General features: G+C 37.0%; 1 protein-coding gene across 4 annotated transcripts in view; it reads right to left on the bottom strand.

Annotated features, from left to right (window-relative positions):
* LOC110036878 (protein INVOLVED IN DE NOVO 2-like) overlaps nucleotides 1-17,839 on the bottom strand; it is a 58,672-nt gene that overhangs the window by 18,322 nt on the left and 22,511 nt on the right. For all 4 annotated transcript variants that reach the window (XM_020741429.1, XM_020741427.1, XM_020741426.1 and 1 more), the window contains one exon: nucleotides 121-210. In XM_020741429.1, the coding sequence (XP_020597088.1) occupies nucleotides 121-210 (90 nt within the window). The remainder of the gene's footprint in view (nucleotides 1-120; nucleotides 211-17,839) is intronic.

Raw genomic sequence — 17,839 nt, 5'->3', positions numbered from 1 at the left:
TATATATATATATATATATAATAGTTTAGGTGTGAGATATATAAATACATAAAAATTGTGTGCTACACATGTAAATGCCTGAAGAAGAATGTTAGAAGTAGAGTAAGAGACTGAACTAACCTTCTGTTCTTCAACGACTCTGAGAAAATCTTCGTTGGCCTTCTTCTGCTCCAAGGAAGCCAACTCGAGTAAACTATTTTTCATAGTATTCTGCAAGTTCAAGAAAAAGTGAGCATTATTTCCACATTGCTACATAGAAAAAGAAAGTTGGTGAATATATGTGGGTGGCACTACTTGTCATGCATAATTAGGCTTAAATTATGGGCTCATCCGACAATTTGGTTAAATGTATTTAGTTTTCTAGCAAACTAATCAATTAAAGCATAAATTTTATTTTGTATCAACAGCCATAAATTTTTTTATTGCAAGTCAGTGGCCCCTCTGAAGCATAAAATGAGAAAGTGATGTGAGATACAGGTTTTCCCGCGATAAGGTGATAACGCGAAACGGCGATATCATCTCCCACGATCACAGGAGTTTAGCGCCTACGTTCCTGCTTCCTTTTTATTTTCCTTTCCTTTACTTTCAACTAATTTCTTTCTTCTGTATTTCTTACTTTCCTATTTTCTAATTAGACTATTTCCTATTATAGTTCAAAGTGATGGTGATATAGATGGGGATGTTATTAGTAGAATTCAAGTTGGATGGTTTAAGTGGAGGAATGCATCGGGCCCATTGCGTGATAGAAAAGTATTGCTTCTACTTAAAGAAAATTTTTATAAGATGGTGGTGAGACCTTCAATGCTATATGGCGCAGAATGTTTGCCTATAAAAGAGAAGCATAAAATTCATGTAAGAGTTGTTGAGATGAGAATGCTCAAGTGAATCAGGGGCTTGGTACTTACAGACAATGTGAAATGAATATATTCGTTAAAGGGTTGGAGTAGCTCCAGTGGCAGACAAAATTAGAAAGTCACCTTAGATGGTTTTGTCACATTAAATTTTGACCATCTGATGACCCTATTAGAGAGTAGATGTTTTAGATTTGTGTTAAGAAAGGTAGAGATTGACCTAAAAAGACTTAGGCATGTAATATTAAAAATGATCTTCATTCATTAGAACTAAATGAAAATATGACACTTAATAGGACACAATGGAGAAAAAGGATTCATGTAACCGACCTCACTTAGGGCAATAAAGGTATATTGTTGTTGTTGCTATTTCTAATTAGAAGACTTTTACAAATGTGTATTGCACTATTAGGGTTTTCATTTTTTTTTTATTTTATGAATTATGAGAAATTTCTCTATGATTAACATTCTCTAGGGTTGTAACATCTTCCATTGGCAAGCGGTGTGTCTATAACTTGCCAAAGAACATGTGGTGGATCCCCTCTATCGTCTGCACCTCGTTGATTCATTCTTTTGTCCACAATTTTTAGCCGGACAGCCGTCGATGCTGCCATCACCAGTTGTTTCAATATGAAACACCCATTTTCTGCCTCTAGTTCGTTATCTCGTCGTCGTTTACACCAATTTTCAGTCGTTATCTATCCTCCCCACTAATGTAATCAATCCTAAAACTTTTTCAACACCTTTTATGTTATCTCATACCTTCTAAGAGCCCTAGAATGGTGTCATTTGGTATCAGAGCCAACTGAATCTCACTTGGAAGGACGATATGCTATGCCGCCAAGGAGAAACCTTCAACAAGTGCTCATAAAAATACTATTAAGGAAATGCAACAAAAAAATCCTCTAATTACAATGTAGGCTTGCTGATTTTGAAAGAAGGTTAGCATAGGAAAATCACCCCAGCAACAACAATGACCACCCAAATAAAGGAAGAAGAAAATCCTTTCCACCAAGAAACTTCAAGTGATGAAGAGCTGATGCCACACTGATTCAGCATTGGGTATAGGAGGAGAGAAGGTAATTTTGGAGTAAAGGTAGATGTACCGAACTTCGACGATCGCATAGATAGGGACGAGTTCATCAAATTGCTCCAAACAATGGAATAGGTCTCTAAATACAAGAATGTCTTACCTGATAGAAGGGTAAAACTAGACGTCATCAAGCTAAAAAAGATGGCATCTCTATGATAGAAAAACTAGAGCGCATATGCCAGTGAGAGGAAAAAAGTAAAATCAAAGCCTGGTCCAAGCCGAAAAGTAAATGCAATGTAAGAACCAACAATTACAATACAAACATGACGTGTTCATGAGGCTTCATCACTTATAGTATAAAGATCCTTCAGTAGAGGAGTACACTGTTGAGTTCAAACAACTTATATTGAAGTGTGCGCTAGTGGAACCAGATAATCTGGAGGACTGAGACTATCCATTAGCAATGTGATACAATTGTAGCCCTTTTGGACTATACAGTATGCCCAGAACTTAGCCCTAAAGGTGGAGAAACGACGCTACGACATCAAGTCCACACCACCTTCCAAATTGGAATCAGCCTTCAGACCAAGTAACAAGAGCACACCAACCAGAGTACCTAAACCTATCACTCATGTAGAGGAACTGGCACAGGAGGAAAAGAAGACTAATCAGACAAGAACTCGAAAAATATTTTCAGCCAAGAAATATTTCAAATGTCATATCGCATCCAACTGTCTGAACATAAGGTTGATTTATTCTCCTTTGCAAGGTGTAGTGTAAGAGGTCGAGAGTAAAGACCCAAAAGAAGAAAGTGGAGAGGAGTACCAGCTACCTACATATGACAATGAGATGATTATGATTTGACGAGTTCTCCAAACCAAGCCTAAACGGGATTAGCATTGACTCGAGCATAACAACTTCTATACCCGTTATACTGTAAAGGGGAAGGTTGCACAACCTTATCTTAGATGGAGAAAGCAATGAAATTGTGGTATTTATGTAGATGATGGATAAATTGAGCCTCTCTGCAAAAAACACATACCCAATCATAATCTCTGACTTGGTCGAAGAAGGAAAATAAGATCCTTGTGAACAAGATATTTAATGGAATTTTCAATTGGAGACAAGCTGCATGATCAAATTTGGTGTGATATCGTCTATTAGAAAGTGTAAATCCGCATTAGGGATGAATTTATTTCCTTTCTTCAAAATATATTTCACTAATGTTTTTTATTAGATTTTTTTTCCTGTTTCTCTAATTTGAAGGGATTCTTATTTGGTTTCCTTTCTTTATTAAATACATGTTGCAAAGTGTAATGCATGAGTTGAGAGAAATAAAATTTCTTCAATAATTTTACCTTCTATCAGAGAACTGAAATCGATTTCGTTAGGTCGTAGCCTTATTCCTCATCGTCGACGAGGGTGGATTTATAGAAACCTCTGAAGCTATCGTTCGACACCATCCTTACATAAGCACGCTAAAGGTCATTATTTTTACTCTAACGCATTTCTGGCTCTTATGTGCGTTATCGTTGCTTCGCCTCCCGGACGAGATCGCAAAGCTTGTCTCCGCTTCTTAAGTTATGTTCAAACACATCAATAGATTGTCCACTCCAGTCGAACAACACACTCGCCTGATCCTCTTCTGTTCGAACAGGATAGCAAAAGCTTCTCCTCTCATAGGCACGAGCCAGTCATATAACTCAACTATATTCCTACACTCGACGACCTCAAACCGCTAGTACACTCACCAAAGCACTATCAAGGGTCAATCATGATGAATTGAAGTCCAAACTTAGTTTGTACAATATATATAACCTAGCTTGAGGGGGAGTACTGAAAAGTGTCAATCTGCATTCGGAAGGAATTTATGCCCCTTCTTCAGAATATATTTCACTAATTGTGTTTCCTTTATTATATATTTCATTTTCCTATTTTTCTTACTTTGAGAGATTCTTAGTTGGTTTTCTTTAATTATTAAATATATATAGCAAGATGTAATCCATGAATAAGAGATACAAAAATGTTTCAAGAATTTTACATCGTCCCTACATATGCAAGTCATATTATGTTGGGTGGATTGTGGTCACACAAGAAAGGTACACTTCATGATGGCCACAAAAATATCTACACTCATAAGGGATGGGGAACGTATTGCAAATTTGTCATTAAAAGAGTCAACGGTAATGAGCAATCAGATAGAGATTAGAGTCATCGTCCCTTGTGTTACCTTTCTACAGACTATAAGAGAGGCACCAGTAGGATTGGCCCAAGTGATGCTAGAAGGCAGCGGTATGGATAAGCCACCCTTGTTGGCAGAGCTTCGAAATGTTCTGAAGGACATTTCATCTGGATTACCACCCTTACGAGAGATTCATCATGCTATAGACCTTATCACTGGGTCAGTGCTTCCCAACCGAAAAGCCTATCAGTTGCGAGCATCAGAGTACGAGGACCTACAAAAGCAAGTTGAGGACTAATGGCTCAAGGACTAGTTCAGAAGAGGATCAACCCGTGTGTTGTGCCAACTTTAATTGTGCACAAAAAAGAAACGAGAACAAGATCATAATCAAATATAAATGTGTATCAATAGCAGAGTTGTGAACAAGATCACAATCAAATATAAATTCCATATTCCAAGTTTTCATGATTTGCTTGATCCTTTACATCTCCAAGCTTGATTTTCGTAGTGGCTACTTCCACATCAGAATAAGACCAATGGATGAGTGGAATGCATCATTTAAGACACAACATGGATTGTATGAGTGAACAGTCATGCCTTTTGGATTGTCTAACGCCTCGAGTACTTTCATGTGACTGATAAATTAGATTTTTTGAGCCTCGTTGGAAATTTTATGTTATGTATTTTGATGACATACCAGTGTACATAAGTTCAAAGGAGGAGCACTTACAGGATTTGTGACAAGTTTTTTGAGATTCTCCGGGCATAGTAGTTATGTGGCCATCCAAAAAAAGTCACTTTCTTACACCGTAGATGTGCTTTTTGAAACACATTGTTTGCGTTGTCAGCATTGAGATGGACCCAACGAAGATTGAGGTTATTGTGGCCTGACCCAGACCCTAGTCATTTACTCAAGAATGTCGGTTTCATGTTTTGACTTTTTTTGATAGGATATTTATCAAAAATCTTAGCTCGATCTCTTCACCATTGACGGAGCTTCTCAGGTCTGATAAATTTGTGTAGTCAAATAATGCTCAGACTACTTTTAATGCTTTGAAGAAACATATGACTCAAGCTTCTATTCTTGCACTTTCAAACTTCAATCAAGTGTTTAAGGTAAAGTGTGATGCCTCTAATGTGGAAATTGAAGTTGAGCTAAGTCAAGGAGGACATTATTACTTTCCTCTGAAAAATAAAATGATTCCAAGAGAAAATATTCTACTTACGAGAAAGAGTTTTATGTTATTGTGAGAGCCCTTGGTCACTAGAGTAATTATTTGATAGCAAACGAATTAACTCCCTATACTGACCATGAGGACCTGAGATTTTTGAGTAGTCAGAATGAGCGCAAGAGCAGACATGCCACTGTTGACCTCATTTTTGTAAGTCTCTTAATTTTCTTAGAGCATAGGATCTAGCCTTAGGGTTTCCTACCGACTCTCTTAGTGGACTAGTCTGGGACCCGCACTAACTAGAAATTCGAGCCACTTCTTGACTCATCGCAGTTCCATATGGCCGGCCCTAAATCATCAACGCTTAGTTGAGTCGAATAAAACCAATGTGACAAAGCTCGAATCGAGTACCCATAGGATCTAAAGCCATAACAAACCCTTTGTGTCGTCCGCGCGCACTAACGATACACGAATATCACAATTCGGGCACTCGATGCACACAATTATCGAAATTCAAGTCACCTGCACCTGTAGAAGGCTTTGCAATTGATCAAACTCGAATTAATTGCTGGAACGATCGATCACGAGCGATAATTTTAAAGAAGTTTAAATTTGACGCGTTTTCAACATGATCGTCGAGAAAGCCGTCTGGACAACCTCGGATGACGAAACGGACCACGTCGGTGCGTCCGGAACGTCGACTTTGGCTAGGAGGGACTCCCGTTTCGATATGATTCCGTGCACGAGCGAGAAGTGCGCAAGACGAGAGAATTTAAATATCATATTTTATGAAATTAATATATTTGTATAATATAGCTAGGGGGGTTATTTTATTTTCTTCTAAATCCCTAATCTCTATGGCTGCCCCTTTGGTTTCGTCCCCAAATTGACCCCGGCTCCTCTCTTGCACGGAGCTTATGGTCCCCTCCAAGTGCCTCGACCCGAGTGGAGCCCTATGCGCGCCGCCTTCCCCATCATATTTTCCCCCTCTTCGCATGACGAGGAGTTGAGTCTTGACCCTCTCCCGACACTCTCTGCCCAAGTTGCGTCTTCCCGAGACATCTCCTGCTTCGTCTCGCTGAGTAAGGAGCTCATTCGTGAGTCTTCGATTCCTACTATAGTAAGTTGACCCTAGCGCACGAATGTGGCATCTCTTCTCCTTCCCGATGGCTTCTACCTGCAGCGATGGTTTTCTTTTTGCTGAGTCGATCTCTGGGTTGGCCTCACCCCCGGGCAGGTTCTGTGCTCTTCTCCCCTCTCTTCTGCGTCAATAAAAGCCCGGGGGGGGGAGGTTACAAAATCTGGGAGCTTGGGGAGACTCTGTCGGATTGGTCTCTCATGCTTGTGAGCCTAGTGCTTGGGAAACCTTGTGGTTTTCCTCTATTGTTTGGGCAAAAGCTCAAGTGAGGTACCCACTTTCTTCTTCCCTGCTTTACTTCTCCATTCGACAGGGGTTGTGCGTAAATTTCTTTCTTTTAAAAAAAGGGGAATGCATGCATATGGCGGTTTACTTGTCTGGGCTGGTATTTAATGTTGGAATAGTTATTAGCTGTTGAACTTTTAGTTGGCTGGAGTCGCTATCGGTTTCAGTTGGCTCTAGTTTGAATACTGCATATTGTTGGGCATGTTTTAAATGTTCTATGATACTTAATTGGAAATGTAGGCTTACAAAAGGCATTGTTCAATTTTTATGCATGTGCAAGCTTCCTTCTTGTATTTTTATTACATCTATACTTGTATGCTAAAATCTAAAGACTGTTTCAGCCCTATAAACTTGTTGTTCTCTTTGCCGGCTCGTCTGGCTTTGGAATTTTGGAGCTAGTTTGTTTTGGTTGATGCAAATGCAAATGCTGGAATTGATTGCTTCTTTTATGAACTCGTTTGGTTTGATTTTGTGGAGCCTTGTGGTCTCGGCTTTATGGGCTCATTCGGTTCAGTTTTATGGAGCTAGCGAATTTGGTTTTATGGAGTTGGCTTGGTTTGGTTCTTGTAGATTCCACAGTTTCAGTTTTACGAAAAAAAAGGGTTTGGCATGCTTATGAAATTGATCATTTTTTTGTTTTGGGGCTTAGCTGCTCATATTTGAAACATATGTAGACGGTTACTTTTTTTTTTTTGCATTAGAGGTTTTGAAGTTTTTTGGTGTTTTTCTCTGTTGTTAGCTCTATTCGAGAGCCTTGTTGGAGCTCCCTTGTGTTATTTTGGATTGTTTTCCTTGCTAGCTCTATTCGAGAGCCTGGCTGGGGCTTTTCTGTGTTAATTTGGATTGCTTTCCCCAGTTAGATCTTTTCGAATTCATTATTGTGGCCTCCTTGTTTTGGTTTTGGTGGTGCTTTTGTTGCTCCTACCCGAGAGCAGCTATTTGGGTTCCTTGTGTTGCCGTGGGTTGTTCCCTTGCTGCCCCTACCTGAAACCTACTATTTGAGGCTTCCTTTATGTTAGTGTGGGTTGTTTCCCCTGCTGCCTTCACTCGTATCCTACTGGTTGGTACTCCCTGCTGATGTGGATTTGTTTTCTTTGTTGTCCCTCTATACGAAGCTTGCTGGTTTGTACTCCCTATGTTGGTGTAGGTTGTTTGTCTGCTGCCCCTAGCCGTGAGCACCTGCTTGGGTTCACCTGTGTTGTGTTGGGTTTATAACTCACGGGAGCTTTTGTTTTGAACTGGAATTGATTGCTTTAATCTTTGTGAATTAGAACAATTTAATCTTTATGTTATGAAGAATTTAGGTGCCCCTTTTCGAGGATCAGTCTGTTAGATGTTTGGAGATAGTTCACAGCCCAATTCTTTGGGCTGAATTGATTGCAAGAAAAAAAAAAAGAATCCTTTTAATATTCGTTGGGAGAATTTAGTTGCAATTTGGAACCCTTTCAAAGTGCGATTTTTGAGCAGGTTAATATTGAATTGGGAGCAATTTGGAATCTTTTAAAAGGTGCCTTTTGGAATGTTTTGAGTTAGCAATTGAAGCCTTTCGATACACCTCTGTCGGATTGTTACACCAATAGTTTGGAAAGGGAGAGCTAGCATTGATAAGTGTGCCACATTTTGTTGTTATTCGAGGAGTCCCATTAGGTGAATATTTGAGGCTAACCCTCCTACCATTTTGGCTTCCTTCTTAAACAAGTTTTGGAGGCAGATTAGTCTTCCCTTTTTCATTTCTTTTCGGTTCGTTTTTTTTTGCTTCTTGGCTTAGTTTTAGGTGCTTATATCTGAAACATAAGCGCACATATACATTTGCGGTTATATACGAACCATCAAGCAACGTCGTAAGTTGGATGCTCTTTTTTGGAGTTTTAGGCCTTGATAATAAAGGCATTCGGTGGTAGAGCGGAATAATGTTCCATCCTACGACATCGGAACCAGACTCAGGGACCCAGTGAAATGTAGGATTACAATATTATTCAATAACATCATACTAGCAGGGCACCCTTGCCTTCTTAGGTTGTTGACGGTGCTAGCCCGGCTGTGCGATCGACTTGTGGACAATCATATTTTGTAAAAAAAAATGACAAGAACAAATATGATAAGAACAGATACGCTATATATAAAAGTATTTTGACTAAAAAAAATAGATATTACTTTCTCTTATATGCATGGAACCTATATGTATGCCAAAATATAAATTTTAAGTAATATAAATTGATTGTCCACTTGTCAATTGTCGGTGCTGGGCTAAAGAGTACCCTCTTAAATTGGTATTGTAGGGAACATTTCCAGTTGAATGTTGGGCTCTATACATACGGGTGACCGATAGCTGCCTTCGGAGTCCATCGAGAATACCTAAATCTAAGTCTATCCCGACCCGAATGCTTACGATTTTCTTTCTTCCCTTGGATTTTTCGTGTGTTTCCTACGTTTTTATTGAGATCTTTGTAAATCATTCGTGATTTCCTCTAAATTTTCCTCGTGTTTTCGATGGTTTTCATCGAGTTACCGTGGGCATTTGTCGCTTTTCTCTAGTTTTTCAGGTGATGTTCACTATTCATTCTTGTTTCTATAAATACATAATTACACATTTCTTAAATTCTTTTCATTTTACTCGTTTACTTGTACCTACGACACCAACCTCATTTACGGGAGCAGCAAACCCGTCAGATATACAGGTTCGTTTTATGTTTACAGCGTTTCACTTTCTTTACTACACACTTTACTGTATATTTATGCAATTCATGCTTGTGACGTTAATGTTTACCGTTTACTGTGTTTCGTAACTTGCTTCCCTTTTATTATTCATGTTGCTTCTATAGAATTGCAGGGGCCTTTTAGGATAGAGGACATTAGGGCACCCGGTTTAGGAGGTACCTTATAGCGAGCCACTGACCCAATAATCACATATTTACACATCACAGCCCCAAACCTATAATCGATATGTTAAGGAGCTTAGAGTAGGTTTTCCAAGAAGCAGAGCATTGAAGCAAGCGAATAGAGAGCGTCGATCGAGACCACGGCAACGAGGTGCAGGACGTCTCTTCAGAGTTAAGGTCCCATCGTAAGATAGTTGGGAAGTCACCGGGGTTTCCCCGGATCTGTGACACCCTCTACCTTTCACTCCATCGACTTCTAAAAATAATTGTTCCAATTTTGAGCCCCTCCCATTTGGTTTCCTCACATTTAACTTTGAAAACTTAAACTTGAAGTCTTGAAGACAAAATTACTGATCTAAATCGAGAGTTTTCTTAAGTGACTTCGGTCATTTAAGATATAATTAACCATAGGGGTTTGTCTATATAAGAACTTAAAAACTCAGCTTAATATAAATCTTATTTAATCGTTTATGTTAAATAGGAGAACTTGTCGGCCTATAAAATAAGTTTCGCAGACCAAACGTACGTCACAAATCTTTTCGTTTAGGAGGTTAAGACTACCAACAAGTTATATGTTTATCTTTCGAGATGGTGTATTATTTGTGATATCGCGCTCAGCTATCTAAACTATCAAATGTGTGAGATTCATTCGGTCTCAATTTTCTATATTAAAATGTATATATATATTAAATTTAATTTAAATGATTTTCAAAATAAACGGCCCATAAATTCTGGGGACTACGCTAGGACTAATTTCTCTCTCAATTTTGATCATGTGATTTTATTTTCAAACATCGTTAGTGTGTCCATGTTCCTAGTGGGTCAGACTATCATTCTTCCATTGGCGTACCTCGCTCATTTCTTCCTTGAGCGGGTATAGCCAACTCTTTTGTGATTCTAGAGTCATCTGTTTAATCACCCCTTAAACAGAAAGGTTCTGGAATCTTCAAACCTTAAGAATGGGTCTAAATGGGTTGGACCCCCAATATGCGTGGTGAATTAGAAGCAACGAGCAGTGTTGACCGAAGTGAGCTTAGTGTAGGATCACCTCTCTCCAGTTTTAGGACTGGATCCTATGTTTCATATTCGCTGCATTTACTCTTTAAAATGATTTGAAATCTAATATTTTCAAATTCTTTTCCTCTTAAATGAAACAAAATAAAATTCAAATAAATAATAATAATAATAATCATTTGGATAAGTTTCAAAAAGAAACACCCGGTTTGCCAGATATGCTCATTAAGCTTTGACATTTGTCCTGCAATCATTATAGTGAAGCATGGAATGATGTTAATGTGCTAAACTTTTTCCAACCTACAGGAAAAAGTCTACACCCGTGTCGATCTTCTCTACGCCGCTGGAATGGACTTCAAATTTAAAAAAGATGAGGTGTCTGATGTCTTGGTTATTAAATTTTGACAAGGGTTCCATAATGCCTAAGTCAAGTTCGGTAGCGGTACCGTCACCGTGCTAAAGCCTGAACCAGACAGAACTGTTGAGCCTGTTGTCGAGTTTAACTTGAGGTCTGTTGAAGAGTTCCCCCCACTAAATAGGGTGTTAGTTAAGAAGGGTTCTGTCATTGCTGGGAAGTCTGTCACTAGGATCGTTAAGGCCACGCCAAGGACCACTGTTGTTGCCCCTACTGGCCCGACTGTCTCTACACCCGCTACTGCTCCTGTTGCAGCAAAAGGAAAAAATGTGCAAGTTGTTGGTGAGCCCGTTGCCAAAGAGAGTCTGACTTTTGCTCTGATTACCTCTGTCTTTGAAATTGGGTCCATTTCAAAATTTGCGCCTTTGACTCCGACACAGAGAAGAAACAAAAACAAAAAGGTAGCCAAGGTCAGGAGGGTAAAGGTTGTTGAGTTCGTTCTTCCCGCCGATACTCCGGTTGTGGAGGAGGCTGGACTACCCGAGACCTCGCCCCTGTTGGGGGGAGTAGGTTTCATCCTTTGTCTGCCGCGCTCAGCGAAGAAGAGGTCTCTAGGATTGTCGATGCACCGCCCCAGCGCTTCCACTAAGGAAGGTGAGCGCTACACCGCTAGCCCAAGTACGAGCTGTGTTCGAGCGACTAGCAAGTAAAGAAAATTGTTCTGTTACTGAAAATTTCTGAAGAGGATGGGGTGTGTCGTGTCACACCAGAAGAAGGCCTAAATTTTGAGAAAGGATGAATCTAACGCACGAACTGTCAAGAAGGTTACAAGGAAGAGGGAAGGATTGCCCCAACAAACCTCCTATAAGCTTCAACTGTATGATCACCACACCCCAGTCGTTCCTACCACCATTGTTCAACCACTACCTAGAATCCCGCCAAGAACCGTCTGGGAGTCCGTTCGCCCACTTCCGTTACTGCTACTGTCATTACTGCCACTACTTCTCTGAGGCCCATAGGACGAGTACAAGTCAAGTCCTGTCTTGGGCCTAGGATAGTTCTCCCACTTACAGGAAAGGAGGTCCTTCGTTCGGCAAAGGAGCCAAGAGAAAGAAAGAAGTTGCCCACGGACGTATCTGGTCCGCGTGTAAGGGGACACACCACTCACCATCGTGTTGACACCTATAATGGGCCGCCCAGCTCTAGAGTATCATCGTCAAAGAAGATGGTTTGGCGACCTAAAGCCACTGGACCGATACTTACAAAGAGTACCAAAACTGAGAAAATTAAAGAAGGTTCTAAGCCTGAAGAAGTTTTTGTTGTTTCAGAGCTTTCTTTAAAAGAGGTCATCTACCAGTCATCCTCAATTGACCTCCCGATTGTTAAAGGAGAGTCAATTCAGACTACTTTGGAGAAATTAAGGGCAGATATTAAACAATTATTGAAGAAAGAAGAAATGAACTTGATGATGAGAAGGATTTGATAAGCTATATGGAAGAAGATTTTGCAGAAGTTCACGTTGTTGAGACCGAAGCATCGTCATCTTTACGGGAAGATGATCACTGAAAATATAGGTGTGTAAAATTTATAAAGTTGACTCCACTTTGCAACGGCGCCAAAAACATGATGTGGCATTTTATGAATGATAACATTAAATGATAACATTAAGCACTTAACAAGCACTTAACGTTGGGATTCTACGCAAGTATACGTATTGTTATCAAGTAATATAGGACTTTCTATTTAAGTCATAAATATCAATCTCATGAGAAAGGTTTAAATTTGAAATGATAAATTAGCTAAAAAATTCACAGAAATAAACGAAATTACTGTTACTAACTTTGAATGTTTAAGATACTAGCTAAATTATTATAAAGTTGCAGAATTTAAATGCAGAGTTTAAAACAGTAACTACTAAATTATGTTTATGTAATGAAGTTTTCTAATATGAAAAAGCATTTTTCTCACTATAATGAGCCTTTTGGTGAAATTAGATGAGATAAATGATTTAAATTTGTATTGTGTCAAATAGGAGCAATTTTAATTCTCTACCCTGATTAAGTGTTATAGAAAATCACTTGTTAATATCTGGTTTAGTCCTTAAATTCGTGGCTAGGTTAGGAGGATACTGGCTACCACTCCAGAGCTCTCACTTCTCTTCCCTTGAAGGCTAACTCTCACTTTAGTTCTTAAACACTAAGATCGAATTAAGGATTTTAGTCTGTCACCCTAAAAATCTTTAATTTTATACCCAACAAAATATATTTCTCAATTTATTTGCACTTAATTCCATGAACGAAATACTCTTTCATGGACTTAAATGTATTTCTCACTCTGTTGTAGAACTCATACTCCATTTCCCGGATCATATGTTTCACAACATATTTTAACAATTCAATTGGTCAGATCAAAAAGTAAATTAAGAACAGAGTTAAAAATCCATCACAATTTACTTTATATTTTAATATTGGCACATCCAAATTATCTCTTCATTACAACATATCTCAAAGTAGGAAGAAAGATAAAAGAAACTACTCAGACTTCATGAGAAATATACAACAAAACACAAATTTCATATATAAAAGAAAGTTCATACAACAATAATAAACAAACAACACTTATCTGAAATTATTTCTCAAAACAAAACCCTTGTAACTTCTCTTAGGAACTGTAGGAAGAAAAAATCTCTTATTTCTCTTCCTCTCCATTCTCTTCCTCTCCAACTCTCTTCCTCTCCAACACTTCTTAGAGAAGATTTCACACTTAAACTCACCACAAAAACTCAAAACTATAAAGAAAGTAACTAACTAATGGAGTGGAATGGCGTAAAAGGATGTAAAGGGGGTGTAGGCGTACGAAGATGAAATCTGAGTGAGTGGAGGAGCACGAAGAGGTTCGAAAGAGAGGATCTTCTCTGATCAATTTCGGCCCTAAATAGAGTCTAGGGCCGGTTCTCCAATAGATACATCCAAAAACTCTTCAAAAAGTGTCCAAATTCGTCGAATCTTCTAGAAATAGGGCATGCACCGACACTAGCGCCCATTCTAGTGTCGGGGGCCATTTAATTAATCCGTGAGGCCATTTAATTAAATCTGTTTTCTCTGTCAAACGGCGCCGTCGGTGCTGAACAATTTTTCAAAAACTCCATTTTTACTCCAAATTTCATCTTTTTTGCTTCATTTTTGCTTCAAGTCCTAAAAATCAACAACCTGCAATAAAACATGAAAAATATTTTCCATTAAAGTGTAATATCACCAAAAATGGGTATAAAATATGAGTCTAAAAATGCATATATTTTGAATGTATCAAAATCCTCAAACTTTAATGTTACTTGTCTTCAGGTAACTCCTTTACTACATAAAAATATGACTCGTGCTAAAGGTTTTAACTTCTAGATTTCCATATCTTAGTCTACTAAATACATTAGCATAACTTAAAAAAAATTTAAAATAACTCCAATTAATACTAAAGATATAGGAATATCTAGCAGTCAAGTCTAAGATTTTTTATTCTCTATATTTTTTAGGCAATTAAGTCCAAGATTTCTGATCCTCTATTTCTTTCAAGAAAATTACAAATTATTCATATTAAAGCCGCTTAGAATATTCATATGAAAAAGAACTTCATGAAACTTTACTAATAAATATGCTAATACTGAAATATAAGTTTAGAAAATATAGCCAAGTCTTCTTCTTTAAGTTGATTCAAGTGAACACAATTTTTAATTAGGCATCTCCTGAAGCCTCTCCTCACATCTTTTTTTTCTTCTCTAGGATCATTTTCAATAATTTTTCTTTTCTTTTCTTTTCCTTTTCTTTTCTTTTCCTTTTCATTTCTTTTTCAGGATCATTTTCAGTCCTTTTTCTTTTCTTCTTTTTTTCGTTTTTTTTTTATGTGAGGATTACTATATCGAGATAGCCTTAAATGATTTTGAACGGTGTATCAAAATCTCCCAAACTTAAATGTTATTTGTCCTCAATTCCTTCATTTATAAATTTATATTAGCTTTAAAGGTTTTTCATAAAGTTTTAATCTTTTCATCTTACATGAATTTCTAAGATTTTTAATATTTCAAATATACAAATTCCTTTACTTAAAATAGAAAAAAATAATCTTATTTTATATACCAAATATCTTAATCTTTAAAATTAACCTTTATTATTTAAAAAATTTTTATTTAAGTTTACTATATATTTAGAACATAAATATATTAATCTAAAGTTATCCTCTAATACCAAAAGTCAAGTTAAATTTTAAAATATTTTGAAAATATAACTAATTGAGCACAAATAAAATTAAGTCTCTTTTCTTTAAAAAGGAATTTTTTCATAAAAAACTAAAAAAATAAAGAATGAAAGAAAACATTTAATGCATAAAGAAAAGATTTACCTGTTGAATGTTCTGATATTGAAATTTAACTCTGAAATATTGCAGGTGCTAATATGAAAAACTACAATACTTAAAATATTAAATAACACATAATACATGTAAAAATTTGCTGAGAAAGAGTTAACTACAAATACATCCGACAAAGTACTAAAAACTAACAGTACTAAAATGGTTTCCCATGTAAAACCAGTTTCACAAATCTACAATTCACAACACAACATACAATTTAAATAAAGTATCACAGTCTACAAACAAACTGTCTCATCAATAAAGTACAACTAAACATAAACTAAACAAAAATCTAACTATCACCAATCATCCTCTTCTTCTTCTTTCACATCCAAATTTTGTTGCTCATATGGGATAAAAACAGAATGAGTAGGAAACTGAACTTAGTGATCACCCCTCATGTATCTGACCATCGCATCATCATAAGCAACATCATATTCAAACTTCTGTCTGGTCAAATCATCATTGTGTGCATTCCTGGCCTCAATATTTTCTATTCTATTTCTCATTCTCAAGATATCTCCCTATTGAATCATCATCTACTCCATAGGTTCCTGGATAGTAGGGGCACTAGAAGTACTACTTGAAGTAGAAGGAATATCTCTGGTCCTACTTCCAGATCTCCATCAAACATGAGATTCATAAGTCTTTATATTGGAAGACCCAATAGGTTTTAGAGGTTCATTCCTTTCCTCATCCATTCTATAATCAACTTCTGTCTGTTCACATAGTGTGAATATCAGGACAGGATGAGCTAAACCACCAGTGATCTCTCCCAAAGCAATAGATCAAATGTTCCTACAAATAATAGAGCCTACATCTATCCTCATCACCTGCTGGATACAGAAGTTTAAGATGGCTCTCTCCTTTGTAACCTCACTATGATGATTTGTTGGTATCATTCTCCTAGAAATAAAGTAGTTTCAGGTCTTAAATATTACATTTAACATAGAAAAAGGAAAGTTTACCTTAACATCATTAAAGTTTACCTTAACATCCTTAACATCATTCTTCACTTTCCAAGCTCCTCTTCCATCAGTAAGAAAAGAAATAACTTCATCCAAGTCCTTATTTGTAGCAGAAAACGATTTGTACTTGCAACTATACATATCTGCTAATTGATAAAATTCATTAATCTTCCTTGAAGTAAACTCCATTTTCCCACGAACAAACACATAGTCTTCAGACGTCTCTTCGAAATTGGCATAGAATTCCATCACTACACAATTAATAGCCTTGACAGTAAAGTAGCAAAAATTTTCTCATTGCCGAGCATTAATCAATCTCTCGACTTCTCCTCCCGGATTTTTAAATCTTCGATCCGGAATTACTTTTTTAGTTGTAAGTAAACTATTAAAGCAAATGTTGGTCTTGTACTTGACAAATCTTTAAACATCAAAATCTATCTTTCTCTTTTCTTTGTTCATTCTAGGTGTCATGGTAAATCTAAGAAAATTTGATAAAATCCAAATAAATTCTCAAAAATTCTGAAAACCACAATGTGGAACGTTTTAAACTTAAATCTACTAAGTAAGAGTTATTCACCAAAGAATTTTCTCAAAAATCTTCAAAAAATTTTCAAAATTTTGGATCTCGCCAATGTAAGATAAATTCTTGGTAAAAATCAAAAATTTTGAATTCAAAGTGTAGCTTTTACCTAAAAAAGATGAAATCCGAACTTCCTTTTACTTAAAATCGCCTCAAATCCGAGCAATAGCAAGTCTTAGGTGCAAAAATAGGAGGTTGAAGGTGGCTCAAAAGGTAAAAATGATGTTTTACTATGCAAATCGCGAATTTTAAGGGGTTTGGGTAGTTTTCGAGTCGAGGGCGCCGTCCGCGCCAGTGGCCAAAAAATTCATTTTTCTGTTTTTTCAAATTTTAATTTTCTTTCAATTTACTGCAAAGTCTATTTAGTCTTTTTGAACACTAATTTTCATCTTAAAATAATGCACAAACAAGTATTTTCACAAACAACACGAAACTAACTTTTATATATGAAAATACATTTTTCTAATCACACTTTCACGTCCTTAAAGCAAATTAAATTATAAATCAGCGTCGAAATCAAGTCACAACACTAGAATGCTGACACAAAACTATACACAATCAAAGTCAACAGAGTTCTAAAGCAAAGTAAATCAAATTCACACAATTACATTAAAAATATAAGTATTTTAAACTAGTAGAAAGTCCAACTTCTTCAATTATTCTACCTCATCTTCAGTACTTTCTCTCCTCTAATATCTCCCATAGACTGGTAATAGACACAAATTGTAAAAGGGTCGGTATGGGAATTGATCAGTCGAATATTCATCGATCCATCCGTTTTTCTTGAACGTTTGCACCAATCCTGCTTCAATTGTCCCAGTACTGCTTCAATTGCCTGCTTCAATTGTCCCAGTATGATCAAAGTTCTTCATCCTCCAATCTAGGTGATCAAAAAGGTAGTTAAGATTTCATATTGCATTCGTAATAATCTGAAGTTTTATTTCTCTCTAAAGTTCTCTTTCTATTTTCTTCCTTTCTTCTCCA

Source organism: Phalaenopsis equestris, unplaced genomic scaffold (assembly GCF_001263595.1).
Source record: "Phalaenopsis equestris unplaced genomic scaffold, ASM126359v1 Scaffold212143, whole genome shotgun sequence".
Lineage (NCBI taxonomy): Eukaryota > Viridiplantae > Streptophyta > Magnoliopsida > Asparagales > Orchidaceae > Phalaenopsis > Phalaenopsis equestris.
This window is presented reverse-complemented; position numbering and strand designations above follow the sequence as displayed.